General features: G+C 35.9%; 1 protein-coding gene across 1 annotated transcript; it reads right to left on the reverse strand.

Annotated features, from left to right (window-relative positions):
• Positions 1-3,890: 3,890 nt before the first annotated feature.
• LOC116015294 lies at positions 3,891-6,438 on the reverse strand. Its single transcript, XM_031255335.1, has 5 exons — positions 6,039-6,438; positions 5,329-5,443; positions 5,181-5,262; positions 4,581-4,632; positions 3,891-4,142 (listed from the first exon to the last, which is right to left on the reverse strand). The coding sequence occupies exons 1-5, from the start codon at positions 6,393-6,395 to the stop codon at positions 4,080-4,082; spliced, it is 669 nt and encodes a 222-aa protein (XP_031111195.1). The 5' UTR covers positions 6,396-6,438; the 3' UTR covers positions 3,891-4,079.
• Positions 6,439-11,809: the final 5,371 nt, after the last annotated feature.

Consider the following 11,809-nt stretch of genomic DNA (forward strand, 5'->3'; position numbering starts at 1 on the left):
CCAGGCAGATGGTTGAGTGGAAGAGTCAAGCGGATGGATGAATGTGGGAGTTAGACGGATGGTTGAATGGAGTAGTCAAACGGACTGCCGAGAGGGGAGTCAGGCGGACCAATAGAGTGGAGGGGTTAGGCAGATGACCAGGCAAAGTTAACAGATAAATGGATGAGGGGAGTCATTTAGCGGGGGATCAAGTTGACTCAGAGCAAGAATCGACAAAAGGAGCATCGTGACGACGGGTCTGTCATCCATAAAGGATTAGTCACTCTTCTAGCATAAAGAGAAAACCACTAGATATGGAAAGCGGTCTGGGGTGAATCTCGCAGACAATCGGAGAAGATCCTATAGCAATTAGGAAAGAAATTGTATGCATTTATTGTTGATTTACTTATCTAGTTTAGACCAATTTCTTGTGTTTCGAAAGCTTAATCTTCATGTATAAATACACTGTTAGGGCCCTATACAAGGGTTAAACTCACAAAATACACAAAAGGCAATAAAACACTTTTTTGGTGATATTCTGAGCAATTTTCCAGTAGTGTTGGCCCGATTAAGTAGTCTTATCCATAGGCCCAATTAAGTAGTCTTATTTAGGCTAACACTATCAGGCTCATGATGCAAATGGCCACTTAGCATTTAGCAAGGCTTTGGCTTCTTCTCTTTTGCAAAAACAAAATGTCTGCTACTCCCTAAAATTGAAACAAAAATATTTTGTAATTTATTTGACGTTGGTTACAGAATTTAAAAAGTAACATTTTTTTATACTTTGATTGGAAGGGATTGAAATTTCTAACAACAAACCTTCGTTTTTTTTCTCTCTCTTTTAGGTTGCCTACCCAACTTGCAAACCAAACCATAATCACTTTTTTTTCTTGAGCCGCCTACCCTGTTTTACGGGCTTAACATTATACTTGATATGGGTGGAAAGCATTAAGAAAATAATAAAAAGTTTTTTTTATTACCTTTTAGGGTTACCTACGAATCCAATAACAAATTGTCTTTGGGTTGCCTGATTAGTAATAAGCCCATCATAAAATGAAAATAAAAATGTTTCTGTTACCTTATTGAGCCGCCTACCCATCCTGTGAGCCCTTTTTGGGTGTTATTACTTGCTTTAGCGTTCTTGGCTCAAGTAACAGATTCACCAATTCGCCACTTGGGTCTCTTGGCTTGCCACCACTTCCTTTTTTTTTTTTTTACTGCCTACCCATCCTGCAATCTCAAATAGAAAAGTATAAATGGTTTTTTTCTTACCTCCTCGAGCTAGGCCAACACCCCGCTTGACTACGTGGTTAATGTCGTTAGAGGTATTGGTGTCGTGGGCATCAGTGAGTGCAATCTCAGAGGCCCAATCGGGATGGGAGGTCTAGCTCCGAAGCGGCCTTCCCTCTTTGTTCAAGATACCACTCTACTGGTTGATCAGTCGCTTTCTCACTCGGGTTGGGTGACTCCTTAATTTGGGGCATTTTATGAGACCTTTCCTTTGACTTGGTTTGCTTTCTTGGCCTCGACTTATCTATCAGCTTTGGCCATCAAGGCCACATAGGTGCTCGGGGTCTTGCACCTAAGACTCTTATATAGATCTCCTGCCCTCAAAGTCTCTATGAACATGGTAATTGCGGACTTGTCGTCCATCCCGTCTTACATCTACCTCTTCAGTCAACCAACATGCAAGAAAATTGATTAGATTTTCACTCACCTTTTGTTGCATCGTAGCTAGGTAATTAAAATGCTTTCTAGTTCTCCTCTCCCTTGTAAAATGGGTGGTAAATTTCATTGCCAAGTCATGGAAAGAGTCAATGCTCGACACATGACCGCTTTAGCGAACCCCATTAACAACATGGCGACTTAGTAGGTCATAGTATGCTCTTGAGGGTCTCCTACCCCATCAAACTGTTTGATATTAAGTGGCCTGAAATGAGCGGGAAAGGGTTCTTTATATTTCTCAGTGTGAACGCAGGGTGATTGTGATTTTCAAGATTACCAGTAAATTACCTTGTTCCTTCCACTGAACTAACTCCTCGATTTTAGCATTCATCCTGTCAACCCATCCTTCCGGAAGGGCTATCTATGTTTGGTTATGTGTGCTGACGACTTGTCGGCCTTTAATGGTCGGGGTGTGATCAATATTTTTATCTATTGCCCCCTTGAGGGTGGGTTTCGGCTGCTCCCTCAGGGATTCCCTTAGTTTTCCCCTAACAATGGCCGCAGGCCCCCTACACTAGGGCCCATCCTACCGGTGCCCTCCTCTTAGCTCACGGTGTGATGAGTCTGGTGGGAAAATATTTACATGAGTATTCAGATTGGTAGTCGGCTGCTAGGCCAGGTCAGGTTTGTGGTCAACTGATAGAGCACACTCGCATCGTATCTCATGCTAGTGATCATCCAGAGAGAAGTCGGAAACCAAATCTGAAATATTTTAATAATGCCTTTGTTAATAATACTTTGGCTCACTTTATGCCTAGTGTTATAGAACCGTTTACGGTTGCACATGCTCTAAAGCAACCGCTATGGTGTAAGGCAATGAAGCTGAATTTGTAGCGCTGATTAAGAATCATGCGTGGGAGCTGGTAACGAAAGTTTTGTATAAAGTTATAGGTTGTAAATGGGTACTTAGGGTCAAACGGTGTGCTGATTGTACTGTGGATAAGTTCAAAGTTATAGCTTGGTACCTTGAATTATCATATTTTCTGATTCAATTTGGTTTTAAGAAACTGTTTTCTTTGTTTGTATATGTTGGTCATGGGGTGCTGGCCTATTTTTGGCTTATGTTGATGATATAATTGGCACTAGTAATAATGATGTTTTCCTTGGTCAGTTCTAAAATATTGTCACAAAAGTTTTCTTTGAAGGATTTAGACACACTGCATCACTTTCTGGGTGTTAAGGTTGTGCCCATCTCTAATGGTTACTTTCTATCTCAGAGTAGGTATATTGCAATATCCCACTCGCTACAACATGGACGGTGCAAAGTGTGTTTCCACTCCAATATTCTCTATGATATCCCTTGCTATTCATGATGGGGAGCCTATGGTTGATGCAACTGATTTCCGCAAGTTAGTTGGACACTTTGACTGCTTCAATATTTGTTTGTCAGTAAACCTGACATTGCTTATGTTTTAATTCCTTGTCTCAATACTTGCACTTGCCAAAGGGGCATCATTGGGTTGTAATTAAGAGATTACTTCGTTATCTAAAGGATGCTTTATTCCATGATTTCTTGATGCGTGCTTGCTCAAGTTTGTTGTTGATAGTCTTTTCAGACTTAGATTAGGGAGGTAGTAGAGATGACAATCGCTCTACTACTGGTTTTGTTATATATCTTGGTTTGAATGTAATCTCGTGGAAGTCTATTTGTTAGAAGATTATATCTAGGTCTTCAACCAATGCTGAGTATCGTGTCTTAGCAAATTCGGCTACTGAGGTAATCTGGGTCAGGAATTTTTTTTTTATGAGTTTGGTATTGTATTGCTGGGTTCTCCGCTATTGTATTGTAATAATATGGGGGCAATGTATGTCACGAAGAACCGAGTGTTTCATATATTCAAAGATAAAAGCATCTTGCGCTAGATTACTTTTATTTTTATTTTTATTTTTTAATACGAGAGCGTGTCATGGATGGTTCTTTGGGTGTTCGTCATATTAGTTCAAAGGATCAAGTTGTAAATCTTCTTACGAAGCTATTGGTCGTGATTTCTTTCTACATTTTTGTTCCAAGATTGGAGTTTCCAACGACTCCTCCATTTTGCGGGGACGCATTAAGGATTAATGTTTTAGATTAATTTTTTGACTTGGTTTTAATCAATTGTTTTGTTATCCTGTAGAACATATCTATAAAGTTGCTTTTGGTAGGCTATTTTTGTCTCTCTGTACAAGATAAATAATTCGTAGACTTCTGCTTAATAGATATGATTTTCACACACATATATATAGATGCAAATTATATATGTACAAATTTCATTATTCCGATTAACAATTTTACAACAAATATTAGCTAGTATGTAGCATCATTTCCTTCACAAGTCCACCATATTCAGCAGGTTTTGCCACTGCAAGAGTTTATACAAGATTCAATGCTTCCATTATAGCCGTTCTGCCAATTGCGGGAACTGCTGCAGCAGCCAAGCTACGCCTCTGATAGCAACCTGTCAATTAAAAATGATGTCCCACAAGCTAAGTCTAAAGCATCATAAGAATCAGTTCCCGGTAGCTTGATAAAGGAACCACCTACTAGCTGTGTGTAGGTGTGGAAGTATATATTGCAGGTTATTCTTCCTGAGTGACCGTACAGTGCAGCAGACACTAATGTAGCAATGTGCATAGGGTAAGTTTCAAGCTTGTCATCAAATCATACTAATGCATATTGGAATAGTAGCAACTAGCTAAGTGGTTTCGTTCTACGTATTCTATTCTCTATTCATGTTTTCAGTTTGGAAAACATGTCTACCAACACTCATTTTCCAAATTCAATTTTTTAGGACTATAACATTATAAAAATAACACAATTTCAAATGCATATACATGTATGTTAATCCAATGTTACATGTTTGAGAGAAAGGTAGAGCAATATAGGAAATGCATACCAAAGCTGTCTCTCCAGGCTTGATTGCAGGTTCAACACTGTCTCTACCATATCTGGTCAAGAAAATTGAGATTTAGGCTAAACTTAAAAAAGAATAACTGAAACAAAAGAAAAAGAAAAATCCCATTTAAGAAGTAAGGCCATATTCAGGTAGCTCTTTTAATATTGATTTTCAAAAGAAAGCTGCAAAATGAAGAATGAATACATAAATGAAATAGAAAAATTAGGTTCAGCTTAGCATGCATTGATTAGCATGTTAAATTGTAATCTTCAAGTAAACATCTTTCAGTTTGATCATTACATTATTATGAGATGGACAACTTTTTTTAAAGTTTATGAAGGCACTAAAAAATCCTAGTTTCAACCCAACATTTGGGGCAGATGCGAGGAATAAAAAAAAGAAAGAGGAGGAGGAGGAGGGGGGTAATTCTGACTCTAAGTGAAGAAGTTAATTTTCCAGGAAATTTCAAGTACAGGAAACTTTTACACTGCAATACCAGGAGTCACAAGACAAGAAAGTGGGAAATTCAGTTTAAAAAGTGACAACCTCATTTGCAAAGCTACTAGATATATAGCTACCTCAAATTTTGGATATACTCACAGTATTTGCCTCTGGCCATCTACTGCTTCCAACCGATAAAAGCTACATCCTTTGCTAAAAGGAAATGGTCTTCCCTTCCATTCTGTTCATAAATTTAATCATCAGCCGAGTAGAAATAAATACAAGATGCAGTAAAGACTTCTTGTACCTAAGTGCCATGTGACTCCTACAGCTGAAGAATCCTCCTCTGATATATCATCAATCACAAATTGTAGATCAGGTCCAACAGAATCAATAAACTTCCTAAAAAATTCTAGAATAGCCTGCAGTAAGAATAAGAGCTCAAACCTAAAAGTCATGAGCATAAAGAGAAATTTGTTGCTGATGATGATATAGAAGCATGCATTCTATACAACTCATCTAACTGTAGTGTAAATATACATGGCATTGAGAGCTGAACTGTATAGCTCCTGTTAAAATATAGTTTCAACTTTCAAAGTGTACAATGATGGTTAAAAATAGACTGAATGCAAAGAAAACAAGCCATCGAGCTTGGAGTCATTTTTTTATGTAATGAAGTCATGCAGTTTTCAAATACAACTTGTATTAAGTATTTCTCTACAACTTGTATTAATAGCTTCTTTCACTGGCAAACCAACCGGCCCACACTGGGCGGGCGCAAAGCAGAGAGAATAAACAAATCCTAAATTGTTCTTATCATTGCATATTCTCTTAGGAAATGGATATTTCGTCAATACTCATTCAAAGTAATCGATAATTAGCTTTTCATAAGCATATAAACCTTGTACTCTTAATTATTAATATTTGTCTCAACAATGCCCTAATTGCTTGTAAAACAAAAGAAAGGAAATGACCAATTTTTTTTTAATGTCAATTTCGAATTCTCGCAACACTGACCTTGCGTCCAACAAAGGGCTGAGGGAATACGAGATCTTCATATACACAATTCTCAGCTATAAGGCCTTCAACCGAGGCCAAGTCGCGGCCATTGATGCCGGAGTAGAATTTCCTCACCACGCTCGACGCCGATTCCAACTCATCAGTGATGATAGTAGGAGCAGTAGACACAGAGGAAGCCGGGGTTAGCACCGCCCCCTGATTGCGGTACCGCACAATCGACTTAGCTACTGGACGGCAGAACTCAGCGGCTCTATCAGCGCGGGGAAAAAAACCGCCACCGCCGGAAGTAGTGGAGAGGTTTGATTTGGGAGGACGAAGGGAGAAAGATGGGACGGAGGTCGTCAGCATCGCCATCGCTGAACCTTCTTGAGGGTGAACCCAATGGCGCGAATAATAACCGCCAGAAAATATTACTGGTGAGAGAGATTTTGTGAAAAATAAAAATAAAAATAAAAATAAAAATAAAAATAAAAATAATAATAATAACGGTTATGGGCTTAATGAAATCCTTGTAGTTGTGGGATAGGGCCCAATTTCATTCTAAAAGCAGTATTGTTTGTTTATGGGCCAACTCTTAAAACATTATGACCCAATTTAATTCCAACGGCAAATTATACAATGGACCATTATCCACATTGCAAGATAAATCATGATACAAGATCACATTTAATATTCTATAAATTCATTTTTAGGAAAAATTATACCTTGGATCAAGGTCCACCTTCCATTGTGAACTACTGAACTCTAGTATATTAACATTAAGATTATGTAGAGTTGTTAAAGCAAGTCGGAGGAGCTGGCCAAAAAGCCCACAAATAAGACAGGCTTAAGGGAGGCCATCTCGTCTTAGGCTCGTAAGATTAGGGGTGGGGCCCGTCAAAATATTAACTTTGTAATTGTAAATTTATAACTTGTAAAAAAAATTTAAATGCTAATATCATTTTAGGCCTAAACTTTAAAATTTAAGTAAAGATAGTCTAAAGAAAAGGAAATTTAGAGATTATCTTAGGGTTTTTATTTTGAAAATTTGTAATATTTGTATATTTCAATATATTCTTTTTTAATTTAGTACTTTGATGGACCCATCGGCCTTCCAAGCCCTCCCCGCCAAGCTTGCCATTAAAATGAGCCTAAAATCTCAAAGCATGATGGGTTAACTTTACATGCTAAGCCTGTTTTGACAACTCTATCTAACATGATGTACTTTCAATTTACAATTTTTTTTAAAATAAAAAACGTAATGCATTATATCATTAGAAAGACAATCAACGAGGAAAAAGGGAGGCAATCCAACCATTCCCTGCAACCTAACTTAGAAACGGCCTCCATAGCAACAATGTGGGCGGCACGATCCACAGACCGCTTAGCAATCTACACCATTAATCATGGATGCAACCTCTTTAACATCATCAATAATAAATCCAAAAACTGGAGTAAATGAATCCGAACCTAATGCAAAATAAACTAACTCAGAGTCTGTCTGAACATCAACATCACTCATTCCCGTTCCTTTTAACCAGCTCAAAGCTTCTTGAATGCGCAGTGCCTCAGCCACCTTAGCATCTAATCAATCCATAACACGCATAACTTTACAAGCAAGGAACCGTCTCTCATCATCTCGTAGGACCCAACCGAGCCCTATGGCGTTTGTTACATTATCAAGGGCAATGTCAATATTCAATTTAATCCTTCTTGTGTTCGGCCTTCTCCAAGTATCCATAACAACTGTACTGGTCCAGCTAGATGTTCCAATCTCATGCGCCACCCTCCAATTTTCCAAGAAAGAGAGCGTCGAGTTGGAGACAACATCACGTACAAATGGCATTCCATTCCACAAATTGTTGTTCATACTATTCCAAATACCCCAGCATAACATTACAATGCGACTCATAATATCAACATGAAGTTTGTCAAGTAATGCAAAAAACCAAGCCACAAAGTTACCTTCATCATGCTACACTGATGGCAATATGTCCCGCCCCGACGGGAATCCCGATCCCCGTCCAAGGGATGGAGAAATTTTTCGGGGAACGGTGACGGGGACGGCGTCCCGTCCCTGAATAATATATATATATATATAAACTAAGTAATATAATGTCACTGTAATGCTAAGGCATTACTTAATTTATTTTGTAATGTACTGTAATTACTTAATTTATATATTACTTAGTTTAGATAATGCCACTGCAATGTACCGTACAGCATTATATTACTTATTTTATATATATATATATATAATTTTTGAATAAAGATAAGTTTTTAATTTTTTAAATTAAAAGTTATACTAATTTAAGATTTTAACTAAAAATTAATCCGGGACGGGGAATCTCCGTCTCCGCCTAATTCCCCGCGAGGACGGGGACAGAAACGGAGACGGAGTCCGGGTATCGGGGACGGGACGGGGAGTATACTCCTCGCCCCGACCCGCCCCGTTGTCATCCCTACATAGTAGCAACCTCTGGGCAATCCACAAACAATTGGTAAACTGTTTCATCAACTCCCCTACACATGGCAGACCTGAGAGCATGGGATATGTTTCATGAGCAAAGCATCATGAGTAGGTAGAAAAGATGAAGCTAATTGCCAACAAAAAACCTTAACCTTAGGTGGAATATGAAGTTGCCAAAACTTTTTCCAATTAATTAGACGTGTCATGAATCTCGCCGATCAACATACTGTAGCAAGACTTCACTGAGTAATTACCTTTTGGCTCCCAAAACCATGCATACCCATGCATTCAGGGATTTACGTAAACTCACAGGAATATTCAAGATGATATTGGAGTCACCAACATTAAAGACCTCCCTCACATAATCCCCATTCCAACATGTTCCCTGACTGTTGAATAATGATGAAATCGGAGCTTCACGTATTGACTCCTGCAAATATGTACTCACAAACGAACGGTTCAGTAGCTGTAGGAAGCCACAGATCACCTCCAATGATAGTACTGTTACCATATCCAATACACCTCCTACAACCCAATCTCACAACATTCTGAGCTTCAAGCATGCCATCTCCATATAAACGATGGATTGCTTTCGATCTGCAGTTGCTTCAAGAAAAGAACATCCTGATCTTATAGACTCGGGCAACAAGGGAATTGGGCCTAGTAATCAAACGCCATGCTTGTTTTCCCAGAAGAGCCAGATTCATCTCACGAAGTCGTCGAAACCCCATACCTCCTTTTCCTTTAGGAATACTCAAGCCAGCCCATGACTTCCATTTCATACCCTTGCCATCACCAACTGACCCCGTCCACCAATATTGATTTAGAAGCACTTAGCTTCTATTTCCTTGCATAACCCAACTGGCAGCAAAAAAAACCCATCATAGCGTAGCCATTGCCTGTAAGACATTCTTTAAACATCGTTATCATTTGTTTATGGGCCAATTCTTAAAACATTATGGCCCAATATTCATTTTCTTCGGCTACAAAATAGGGTGAGCATTCAAATTATAAAATATTTATTTAATTTTGTTAAATGCTATTTTTTATATAAGGATAATATCAAATGAAAATGGAGTCTTCCCGTAAAAAGTGAGGACTGATCTCAGTCATCTATCATGCTGGTTTATTGATGGTTTAATTTAAGTAAAAAAAAAAAAACAGATATTACTTTTAAGAGCATGATTCATTTTATAATTATTGAAAATTTGAAAGTTTAGTAATGATAAAATCTTAGCCTTTGATTTCTCAAGTGTAGATATGTCAAAACTTTTTACAAGGGAAGGTGTTCTTACATGAACCCTCCTATATATATATATATATATACACACACACACGCAAGAGAAACCTTGCTCATGTGTAATAATTTGTAAAACACATAGGAGATATAAACCACATTAGGAAGACCATATGCGACAGACCCAACTGAGAGGGTGTTTGAGTATTTGAGAAAATCAAACGCGTGACCACTTAAATATGATAATCATATTGTACTCACTTGACCATTACTAGGACAAATAAAAATATTATTGTATTTATGATACATGGTTGGCATATAAACCCAACAAACATGATATGACAAATTATATCGTGAATTAGAATTTATCTTTCATGGTGAATCCATATATACATAGAAATAATAACGTGAGTACATACAAAATTTCAATAAATACAAATGGTATCAATAGTAGTGAATTTATCTACATACAACAATAAATTATGTATAATAGTGCTTTTATGAGCCAAATTTATATACCTAAAGTAGTTATGTACTTATAATTTTTTTTAAAAAACAAATTGAAAAGGAAATATCAATAATAAAATATATCAAATACATTTTTAGTGATATATATATATATAAAAGGTGATGTCCATGAGAACCACTCCGTCTGGTGCATTAACGCGTGTGTGCATATGAAACGTTATGATATGTGCATATAGTATGTGTTGGGTGCAACAAAAAATATGCGCACAAAACACATCCTTAATATACACAAACATATTTTTAATTTCTTAACTAATTTTATCTATAAATTATCTCTTTTTTAAAAAAAAATAAAAATAAATTTATACTTTTCAATGCACCAGATTAATTCTCATATTCATATATATTATATAAAAATAATTTTTATATGATTACTAATATATAATTCACCCCCATAAGGTGGATTTTACAATTAACGATATAAGATGGACTGTATGGGTCATGATACAACCACTGACATGATACCTTAACAGACATACACGTGTGAACAATATTGATATTGGACAATGGGCATAAAGTACTATACATAGTCAAGATTAGGATATGAGACCGGCACCGACTTTCGTACCACAGGGCCCTACACAATCTTATAAAATTGGGCTAACCAACACGTATGATTCTTTCTAGTCAAACAAAAATTTGCTATTTTTTATACTCAACATGATTAGTATATTTTCACAAAGGAATTAAATTCATATATTCACAAAATTATATTATTAAAATATATAAATATCTAACAATATTAATATTAAATAGAATTAAAGGAAATTACTTTGTAAATAGCATTCATATAATAATACTAAAATACACAATTTGCATTTGATAATTATTTAAAACGAATTTTGAGCCTATAACCGAAGTATGAGTGCCAATAATTATGGTTCTTAACAATAATTAATTAATAAAAAAAATACAATTCTAATATCTTAATTATTGACAGTTGGTTGTTTTAATTTCTTACTGTGTTACTATTGAAAGTTATAAATATCATCTAAAACTTTGTAAAGTTGTTGCTTGTTGCAATTTTAATCCACAAATAATACATTTGTTAAATTTCATTATAGTTTTTGTACACATGTCACTCTCACTTTGAAATCAAATGGCATTTGTATAAATAGGCCACATTCTACCTTATTTCTTATTTGGATGTCTTTTTTCAATTTGATTAGCAATTATAATTCATGACAATCTTCAAAATTTTATTGTAAAATTTGTTGCACTTGTAATTAGGATTTTGAGAAGGGTTGTTTGAACTTAGTAAAATAATATATGTTTATCCTTATGAATGACGTTGGAGTGAAAAATGACCTAGGAATATATATACATACATATATATATATATATATACATACATATATATATATATATATATACATACATATATATATATACATACATATATATATATACATACATACATATATACATACATACATATATACATATACATATATACATATATACATATACATATATACATATATACATATACATATATACATATATATATATATATATATATATATATATATATATATATATATATATATATAT

The sequence above is a fragment of the Ipomoea triloba genome, chromosome 4 (assembly GCF_003576645.1).
Source record: "Ipomoea triloba cultivar NCNSP0323 chromosome 4, ASM357664v1".
Lineage (NCBI taxonomy): Eukaryota > Viridiplantae > Streptophyta > Magnoliopsida > Solanales > Convolvulaceae > Ipomoea > Ipomoea triloba.

Coding starts and splice junctions, on each gene's coding strand:
- LOC116015294 (XM_031255335.1), bottom strand. CDS start 6,395: ATGGCGATGCTGACGACCTCCGTCCCATCTTTCTCCCTTCGTCCTCCC. Junction 5,444..6,038: donor AGCCCTTTGTTGGACGCAAG/GTCAGTGTTGCG, acceptor TTCTTACTGCAG/GCTATTCTAGAATTTTTTAG. Junction 4,143..4,580: donor AGCCTGGAGAGACAGCTTTG/GTATGCATTTCC, acceptor TTTAATTGACAG/GTTGCTATCAGAGGCGTAGC.